This window comes from Ylistrum balloti, unplaced genomic scaffold, assembly GCF_031769215.1.
Source record: "Ylistrum balloti isolate Yb309-2 unplaced genomic scaffold, AGI_CSIRO_Ybal_v1 Utg369646, whole genome shotgun sequence".
NCBI classification, from domain to species: Eukaryota; Metazoa; Mollusca; class Bivalvia; order Pectinida; family Pectinidae; genus Ylistrum; species Ylistrum balloti.
Window position 1 is genome coordinate 2,275,932 of NW_026781904.1, and position 10,819 is coordinate 2,286,750.

The 10,819-nt window shown below is 35.2% G+C and overlaps 1 protein-coding gene across 1 annotated transcript; it reads left to right on the forward strand.

Annotated features, from left to right (window-relative positions):
- The first annotated feature begins 4,798 nt into the window (after positions 1-4,798).
- Positions 4,799-9,477, forward strand: LOC132555363 (monocarboxylate transporter 5-like). Its single transcript, XM_060219713.1, has 6 exons — positions 4,799-4,865; positions 5,468-5,611; positions 6,243-6,389; positions 6,994-7,823; positions 8,282-8,498; positions 9,311-9,477. Exons 1-6 carry the CDS (start codon positions 4,799-4,801, stop codon positions 9,475-9,477), a joined length of 1,572 nt encoding a protein of 523 aa, XP_060075696.1.
- Positions 9,478-10,819: the final 1,342 nt, after the last annotated feature.

Genomic DNA, 10,819 nt, shown 5'->3' on the forward strand with positions numbered 1-10,819 from the left:
AAAATATGACCTGCTGGAGTAAATGTTCAACAGACAATATTTAATTACCACTCTTCTAGTTATTCAGAGCAGATTTTGTTCTTAATAATAAAAGTACATAGAAAATACATAATCTTTAACTTAACGTCATCTTTGCAATGTTTGTTTTAAGTATATATTTTTATAGTGATATGTTTTTTGCATTTTTTATGGTTGGAATCTTGCAGTATTCTGCAACCCAAATCTATACAGCATACACTGGATAAAGTTGTGTCAATTATGTTTTTCCTTGAATTATTGAATATTCCATAAAATATGGATAAAATATTTCCATAATATGTATGAAAATTGGGTTTAAGTTAAATTATTACAATATTCAAACAGATCCATACATTGAAAAATCAGTTCAACTGGAATCGTCTATCTATTTACTAGGAATTACTCGTTATGTGGAGTTTTACTCAATGGGCCATGAAAACTATACAGTCTGTATAGAAACAGTCCTTAAGGTTCAGTTTTAGAGTTCGACCAATTACGAGTGTCTAAGGCTGTCTACAAGGTGTCACCAAGAATGGATATAAGACGAGAAACGTTTGTATGGTGTAGTGTAATTTATTATTCGACTCTAACGTATCTCGTGTATTAAAAGGCGTTATTATCTTGTGATTTCGAATAATGTGAAGATTATCTGTATGTATGTTTGTTTAATACACGTGCACTTGTTCCCAATTATCAGATATATGAACATTACGAAAACTATTGAATTATAGGGCGAGCACTCCTGGAATTTGTCTCTTCTTATGATCGCTTTGTTTTTCCTTCATCCTACAAATACTGTGTAACAAATTCTATCAATTACAAGCAGCATTTTTACAGATTCAGATTTTCAAAAAATTCTTCAACTCCAAAGCAAAGAGCCAGGGTATAAATGTTTTTAGAAGGTCGTTATCATTCCTAATTTTTAGCATTTTCTGGAAGTGAAATGTGTGATTTCCTATCACGTGGCTTTGAATAGCGACATAGAAGCGTCATTGTGACAAATGTTCTGTTTTTACGGTTACTCTGATCGAGCATAGTATTTAGTTACAACGATGTTTTACGGTAATGATAATGTTACGCGCTTTGCCTCGTGAGTAGGTACACATCTTTATGTCACAAGTGAACGGACCGCCCTAAGGGAGTCATATCTACGACATGTTTATTTTAACGGAAATTAAGTATCAGTGAATTGCCTGACATCACGTGAATTTACTTGTGATTTACCCCAGGGGTTGTAAGGATACCTTTACAGTTTCGACATCAAGATTCAGCTTAACCTTTCTAAATGATCCGGAGAACCAAATCTTAATACTTTTCGTTTTATCCGAAATCCAATATGGACGTCATTTTGAAAATCACATTATTCTGAAAACATGAAAGGACCAATTACACAGCAAGGATTTATTTTTTAAATCTTTATTAAAACCTTTATAATGGGGGTAAAAAGACAAACACAGAGAAACTGTGTACTGCTACCATAGAATTATCTAATAGGATCCAAAATAAAAAACGTGGAAAACAGCATCTAAATTGGCCCGCCTAGTTCCGAGATATTGACGTGTAATATGTGCGATTTTCACCCGTCCTCTTACTACTAATCAACCACAGGGGTGGCTCGCGCTGAATGAGGCCCTATCGGTTGTGACGTCATAAGTTTAACGCCTTGTAGAAGTCGCCATGGAGATAATAGTGGAGGTCGAGAACAGCTATGCTATGCAACGTTAGGATGCAAATGAATGTGTTGTATTTTTGACGTATTTGATAATTCTGACGATAACATTTTGTATACAGTAAATAGTCTTATAAAATTTGCTTGAAGTGGTCAATTCCAGCATGTTAATTGCCAACATTAGAACGAGGGATGACGCACCACTTATATATGCAATTATATTTGGAAACAATAACTATTATGTAAAAAAAGCAATTTCTTTAAAAATTTAGCACTTTAAATACAACCTACAGAAATAAATGAATATATCACGTAAGTAGCTAAACTTACACACGATGGAAGCTTCCTGGTATATTCCTATAGGGCTGTTTCGACAGCATTGAACACGTGACGTCAAGGCGATCGCCGTTGCGTCAAAGGTGTACATTTAAATAAATCGCCACATCTCGGAAACGGAACTTAATACGACGTCTGCACTTCTTTGTCTTTTATTGCATGATATAAGTATTTTCTAGGTTTGCATAGAAAAATACTCAGGATCCACTTTCAGTTAACACAAACACTAAAGAAACTTTTATTTGCTGACATCAACGAAGGTTACAAGTAAGACTTTTCTATAATCAAAGGGAAACAACTCTTATAGTGCGTTCTTTAGTTACACGCGATTTATCGCATTGATTGTAACATCGCTGGAAAGATATACACAACAGATTATAAACATTTCAGCAAAACATGAAATATCCTTACTTTTGAACCTTAGACAAGACATCGTACAATTCTTTTACATGTAGTTTTATCACATTTAAATTACGAAAAATACATGATGGTTCCTATCTTTCTCATTCCTTATAGAGGTGCAGTCATCGAGACAACAAGCATACTTTTCTGATTGTGATGTAAAAACTTTTGTTCTGTTTATGACCTTCGTCGTGTGGTGTGTCATTTGTTTCAGTAATGCATGCATGATTTACGAGAGGAGTTATAGCCACGCGTTCTCTGTTTACACCATACTCTATTCCATCGTCAAATTCTATTTGCAAGGCTGCCAATAAAGTATTGACAAATGGAATTATCTTATTATTAATTTGTGTTTTGGAAGTCTTTACGGACCATCGCCACAACAAATAGTCTTTTAAAGTCGAACGGCACCAAGAAGAGTAAATCACAAAATGTATTTTTTGTACAAAATATCAATAGCAGACAAATATATCATAAACGTGTTTTATCAGATAGAACGCCATAAAATCTGCAACGTACTTTTCTTGTTGTTCAGTGATAGATTGATAACACGCAGTCGATAAAATCAGTATCATTGTTGATGAGTAAGATGTGTCGTTTAGGCATGTTCTATGCACAATCAGGAGAGGACAACTTCTGACAGATAGTCAGCAACTGTCATTACATCGTCGCCTTTGATTCTACAAGGAACATATGTTAACAATAATCATACAATAATCAGTCTTTTCAGTTTAAATCAAATCTTCTTTACTGAAACAAGTCAATGGGGAGGTGCATCAGGATTACCCTATCTAAAGCCTTTCAATATCAGCTAATGAAAATTTCATAAGACAGTTTCACCCATAAACATGTTACATAAAATACATATTCAAGAAAATAGGTCGCGATGCCATATTATTTGTGTCTGTATTGAAAAAATGAATTCAAACATATTTGGCAATCAAAGCTTTATCTTCCCAACAGAAGGCTCATTTAAATCGATAGTTATACTGTACAATGTGTTTTATAACAATAGACAACCAAAATGATTAAACAGATGGGGTGTGTGGCTGACACGTGTAGTTTGATGGTAAGATCTTCCCACTGATTATTGACATACCTATAGGAACTTATTAAATCCATTGTTTTTGTGTACTTTGTTCTCATTTGAAAAGTGTCATTACCTTCTTGAATTAATCAAGATTTAAATGACGGGTGACGTCAATGAAGCAGAAGACGCTTACTCTTCTGGAGAACCTGGTCTTATTCTCTTCATGTCTTCATATTTTGCTCTAGTTTTGTTGAATTTGAGTTTTAATTAGGATTATGTTCTCAAGTTTGTGTTTTCTTGGGTGGTATTGTAAACAACATTGCTTTTTATCCATGTATATAAATCGTGACTTTTATTTTTGTGTAGTTAGCTTGATTTATACAATAAGGAGTTATTTAGTACTCTCAGTCGTCGCCCCTCCAATCATACAGTTGGATGCAGTAGACTCTATGTTTGGTTTTTCCGATGTCAGTAGACTATGAATGTATCTTGTTGTTTTATATAAGATACCGAATAGCCGGCTATTTCGCGGGTATGATATTTCCGCTATTTCCACGTACATTAAAATGATCGCAAAAATTCAGTCACTGAAATAATCAATTACGCGTGTATGATATATCATTTTATACAATTTTTTTTTAATTCGATAAGAAATACTTCAGTCGTTTTGGGAGAAAATCTCAAAAAGTTTGACCAGTGAAAACTATATAGATATTTCAAATGTTGGCATTAACAAGTGTTGTTAATATTGTATACAATAACGTTATCTATTGTAGTGTTGTAGCAATTCAGATCGGTAGTACTATGCTGTAACGTAAGTATTATAAGAACGAGTATTACCACATGTCTCTAACTTCTTTTTAAGTTTAGATTTTGTATATCGATTGCAGTTACTCATACCCGCCTTCTTTTTCCTGATATTTTAAAACCTACAAGTAACTTCCAAACTGCAGGTCGTGAAATTAACCGTGACAGTGTTTCTCCTAGTTGTGAAATATTTGAGCACGATAGCGTGTATATAAGACCTGAAGCTACGCACAAAATACATAAAGGAGAACCAGGCCACGTAAGGCAAATTGCTGATAACGAATGACCCCACGTACACCAGGGGAGGTAAGACTACTATGGCGTTAGACTTAACAATATTACGGGACAACAAACGACAGCTTCCACAGTTATGGTCCTCGTAATCGTCACATTGTGAGGATTTTACATAATATTAACAAAACACGTATGTTGGTAATCGATATTTACATCACCTTAATACAATATGTTTTTCCCTGTCATGAAATGCTGCATGTTGTTATTATGGTACATTTCAGATCACGATTCCTTAATTCAACATGCCGACAGACACATGCGATTCAAGGATACCAGTTGACAGAGGCTGGGCGTGGATGGTATTGGCTGGTGAGTGACGTAAATGTCTACAGTGTATGTATTCGTACGTAGGTATGTTGATAGGTAGATAGGTAGGTATGTCGATAGGTAGATAGAATTCATTCCAAAATATTAGATTAATAAATCGTGACATATCATTGGGCCAGTAAACCTTCTCATCTAGATTTTTGCAATGTATTCAATCACATTGGATTTGCCTCAGTCGCTTCATCGGTTTTAATATTTTGGCGCCAATTGCTGACGAGCCCTAGAAGGACAGAACATCTGTATCATGCAGTTTAATTTATCATTTGGCTCATCTGTTGTATTGTTGTAATGTATTTTGTACAGTCTTTATTGTGTGTTCAGCTAGGTTTAAAAACAAGTTCTACTAGTATAATATGGTTGGTCTTCACGTACCAAAATATGCGACAGAGGAAATCAGAAACATGTGACTATAGATAACAGAAACTAACCTGGAGTCCATTCCCGAGCGAAGGTCTCTGTGTGTTAACTGAGTTGTTTATGTGGATATGTTTATAATGGAATAGTTATGTGAATATTGTTTTTTTCAATGATAAATTAAAAACAAAAAAGAGACTTTACTGTAGAAAATGTTTCTCACATTGCAGGTTCGTTCATGATATCCACTATCAACACTGGAACCGAGAAATCATACGGAATCTTCTTTATTGAATTTCTCCGAATGTTTAAAGGCACAGTGTTCATGACGGTAATGATCAACACTGTCTTGAATGTGGTATACTGCTTCACAGGTAGGTTCAAATGTTAATTATAAAACGTCTTAAAAGGTTGGCGCACAAGTCTACCTTTGAAAGTTTTGTTTAAAATTGTGACATTGTGTACTTTTATAAACATATACCAAGCTTGTTACAAGGATTAAAATTGGGCTGCATATTTCACAAAACGGTCGCAAGAACATTAAATAGATTTTTAGAAACATAAATGGTAAATTTCTGAATAGTGAATCACCATTGTTAACTTGTACAAGTCCTGATGAAAGCTACTTGAGTTTGTTTTTATAAGGTTTAATGTCTCCAGGATAGTCAGAGTCTTAAAAGCGGCAAGAAAGAAAGGAAGGGACAAAGATCCCAAATATTGTAATAAGGGCAGCAAATCTGGTCGGTCAAATATTAGGTGACGAAGTTCGCAGACGTAGGCGGATTCAAAAACTTATTTGCAAAATTCAGAAGAAAAAAAAAAAAAAAAAGATGGACTGACGATTTACAGTCTGCAGAGTCGACTAACAGTGAAGTTCCTTTTGGTTTCAACTTTAATTGATTTTACAAGGAAATGACCTTCAGACAGAAATATTTAATTGAAATGACTAGAAAACATTTCATTAGCTGTCAACTAAGAATGACATACAATGTAATCCATTTTCAGCTGCTTCCGTGTTGCTGATAGGCTTCAAGCGACTCAGTATCAGAAAGTCGGTTTTCCTTGGTATAATCCTAAGTGCTATTGGATACGGCATCAGCAGCCTTGCTACAAGTCTAGAATTTCTTATTGTCTCGCAAAGCATTTTGATAGGTGGGTAATTATTTAAAAAAACTGTATAATCCTATCTTGATGATTCAAATTCATGTAACGAGTTTTTAACATGCCAAGCTAAGTTTTGATTTATTTGAAAAGTGAAAAAAAAGTGCAGAATACTCGTGTGTACTTGATATGTTTGCAAATTACAAAAAAAAAAAAAAAAAAAAAACTATTGAAATTATAGGATGATAGTCGATATTCAAAAAATTATTCCGGCCATTTTCGAGTTCTCTTGCATCATTGGCGAGCCTCAACAAGAATTGATCAACTTGCCAAACCATCTATAACTCTAATTCTAATTGATATTAATAAACGCTATTGGCTGTTGCATCTTTAGAGAGATCTGGTCTATCATAAGCATTCTTTCAATATATAAGATAAAAGATGTAAGAAATATTTCTATTTGATACAAAAGTCTCGTCAACCTTGTGTCACATGTAAGTGACGGTCTTCTAAACATTATCCTACAGAAGATAATTTATTTATTTTATAAGATTAAGGTTCTATCCATTGTTATAGTATCTTGATTTGGTGCTTGTGAGTTTTCGTTGACATTTTTACATTATGAATTAATTTAAATTTTAAAATTTAATTTCAGGAGTTAGCATTGCCTTTTATAACCCACCTATTTACATTCTTCTTGAAGAATATTTTGACAAGAGAAAAGGTCTAGCGAATGCACTTTTTCTATCTGCGAACGCTCTAGGCGGAATGATAATGCCACCATTATACCGTTATGTATTTGATGAATATGGATTGCGTGGAGGACTTATAATCACTTCTGGTATAATATTAAATTCTCTGGTGGCTGCAGCGTTGCTTCGTCCTACTGAATTCTACACCAAAAAAGCCTCACAAAAATCACCCAATGTGAATGGAAATGTAAGCGATAATTTTTCTGTAAGGAAACGGAAACACAGTGAAACGAATTCCAGTCAATATCATGAGCCCGATACACAACATTCCTTACTTACAGAGACGGAAACCACACAAACAGATGATATTAATGATAGCGTTGATAAAACATCTCAATCCAGTATTTATAGATATGTGAGTAATGGAGACATAGTGTCTGTTTCTTTGACTAATCTGAGAGATACAATAGATCAACAGGACGTGGAGACAAACAAGGGAGATAAATTTACTTGTGGACACTGTCAAGTTACGTGTAGTAAAAAAGTGGATTGCTATTTGATGACAAATATTCTTTTTCTTCTGTTTTTGGCCATTTACTGTTTCGGAAATGTAGCCATTATGTGTGCTCACATTTATTTACCAACATATGCTGAAGATATTGGCATTGGTGATAGTCAAATTGCTCTCATTGTCTCTGTAACGTGTATGTCAGACTTTGTCGGACGAATTATAGCTGGACATCTGGCAGATAGGCCTTGGATCAGCGCACAGCAGATCATCATTTTATCACAGGTAAGTTACGTGATGAGGATACCAGAATATTGTAAAAATTTTAAATGAAATGTGTTGGTTACTGTTTTGCCATTGAGATATCTTCTTAGCTTTGTTCCTTTGCACCGTTTTCTGTCTGTGTACAAATCTTTAGCAATTTTAAACTGAAATACCTCATGCTTTAAGTAATATTTTCTTTATGAAAATATGTATATAAAAGGCACACGTAGATTTAGTTCAAAGAATGACCAATCCGTTATTTTTCGGGGGACCACATGCCATGTATGATGCAGTTTAATTATTTATTGGGCTCTATTAATCTTATTCTTAATATCGATTGAAAGGTGTAATTTGCTTGTGTCTCTTGTTCAGTCTAATTCTATATTTATATTAAAAAGTGTTCACTGGTGTGTCTTTTGTTCACACTTGTTTGCCACTACAAGTGCATGTTCAGCACTATGTTTTCACTTTGCTTGAAGGTTGTTGTGGGCGTGATCCTGCAGTTCACTGTGTACTACACCTCCTTTTGGCGCCTGTTGGTGTTTGTCGTGTTATTTGGCTTTACTGGTGGGATGATAGTCGCCTTGTTCCCGCCAATGCTGATAGAGATCGTCGGAAAGAAACGATATCGCAGTGCCATGGCCGTATTCATCATATGTATTTGCTTGTTCGAAGGAACTGCTTTACCGGTTTTAGGTGAGAACTAGTTTGACCTTATTTATCCGTTCACTTTGATTTCTTGTATCTGGTTGACGACAAGGAATCAGTCAACTTTAATTTCTTTTTCTTTCTATCTTACAGTTTCATTTATAACACGTTTACCTGACAGAATCTCAGTAATTATCTATCCACATTGGTGAAAAACGATAAATGCCTTGCCATTTATTTACATCTGAATGATCTTTAGGTTTTCAAGATCAACGTTCGCATTATAACCGAATTCGGCATTGGAAAAAAACACTTCTTCGAAGAGCCAAGTAAAATGTACAAAGCACAACATAATGTGACACAATGAAGATGACGTGAACACGGTAGCACAATACTTTATCTTCATATTGTCACTAATGATTAACACTACCTCTTCACTGCTGTTTCGGTTTGGTGGCAGATCTAATAACATCCTTTGCTTATATACATGGTCAGAGGTCATGAAAATCGTCAGTATTAGGTATGCAAATTTATTGTGGTATTGCAATTTAATACCTAAGACATCAAATAATGTATAAAAAATGATGAGTTGCGGGCTGCCACTGAACAAATCTCTTTACATAAATCATCAGCAACAATTGGATTATTGCTGTAAAAATGTAAAAACTTGGCAAATTTTATCATAACTGAACAAAGATCTTTCATTCTTAAAAAAACATAACGTGACGTTTACACGTTCAAAGTTTTCAAAAGATGTTTGTATGAAAGTATCGTCGGTGATGCACATAAAGTATTTTCTTATTCTCAAAGGACGATATGAAAGAAACCGCTTGTAATGCATAACAAATATTTCATTTTAGGTTATTTTCGTGATGTCACCAACACATATCACTTCACATTCCACGTCATGGGAGCTTCCTCGTTCATTGCTGTTGTGCTGCTAATTATATTCGACATAATCTCAAGGAAACAAGCACGCAAGAAGAAAGAATCTGACACAAACACTGGAACCAATCTCAGTCCGTGATGTAGTTTTCTACCGAATCACTGCTACAGTTTTATTCGTAAAAGGCTGCTTAAATACCGAATATGCCTCTGTAAAAATCGGCCAATTATTCAACAACTGGCAATCTGTTAGAAACATGTACCATTTACATTATATTAATTCAATATTCACCTGTATCAATATCACTCTTATAAATAGCACGAGCTTTGTTTTATAAAAGACTATTTTATATGTAAATACTTATTCTTTATTTTGTTTATTATCGGCATTCCTTGCAATAGATTGTGTAATACAAGGACAGGTGTCTAGGGAGTACCAACAGATTGTGTAAAACAAGGACAGGTGTCTAGGGAGTTGCCAACAGATTGTGTAATACAAGGACAGGTGTCTAGGGAGTTACCAACAGATTGTGTAATACAAGGACAGGTGTCTAGGGAGTTACCAATAGATTGTGTAATACAGGGACAGGTGTCTGGGAGTTACCATCAGATTGTGTAATACAAGGACAGGTGTCTAGGGAGTTACCAACAGATTGTGTAATACAAGGACAGGTGTCTAGGGAGTTACCAACAGATTGTGTAATACAAGGACAGGTGTCTAGGGAGTTGCCAACAGATTGTGTAATACAAGGCCAGGTGTCTAGGGAGTTACCAACAGATTGTGTAATACAAGGCCAGGTGTCTAGGGAGTTACCAACAGATTGTGTAATACAAGGACAGGTGTCTAGGGAGTTGCCAACAGATTGTGTAATACAAGGACAGGTGTCTAGGGAGTTACCAACAGATTGTGTAATACAAGGACAGGTGTCTAGGGAGTTACCAACAGATTGTGTAATACAAGGACAGGTGTCTAGGGAGTTACCAACAGATTGTGTAATACAAGGACAGGTGTCTAGGGAGTTACCAACAGATTGTGTAATACAAGGACAGGTGTCTAGGGAGTTACCAACAGATTGTGTAATACAAGGACAGGTGTCTAGGGAGTTACCAACAGATTGTGTAATACAAGGACAGGTGTCTAGGGAGTTACCAACAGATTGTGTAATACAAGGACAGGTGTCTAGGGAGTTACCAATAGATTATGTAATACAAGGACAAGTGTCTATTGAGTTACCATCAGATTGTGTAATACAAGGACAGGTGTCTAGGGAGTTACCAACAGATTGTGTAATACAAGGACAGGTGTCTATTGAGTTACCAACAGATTGTGTAATACAAGGACAGGTGTCTGGAGAGTTACCAACAGATTGTGTAATACAAGGACAGGTGTCTAGGGAGTTACCAACAGATTGTGTAATACAAGGACAGGTGTCTGGAGAGTTACCAACAGATTGTGTAATACAAGGACAGGTGTCTAGGGAGTT

What these genes read in the sequence shown, in the direction of transcription:
- LOC132555363 (XM_060219713.1), top strand. Translation starts at nt 4,799, where the DNA reads ATGCCGACAGACACATGCGATTCAAGGATACCAGTTGACAGAGGCTGG. An exon ending in TGTGGTATACTGCTTCACAG is followed by an intron (nt 5,612 to 6,242) that starts GTAGGTTCAAAT and finishes ATCCATTTTCAG; the next exon opens with CTGCTTCCGTGTTGCTGATA. An exon ending in AACTGCTTTACCGGTTTTAG is followed by an intron (nt 8,499 to 9,310) that starts GTGAGAACTAGT and finishes ATTTCATTTTAG; the next exon opens with GTTATTTTCGTGATGTCACC.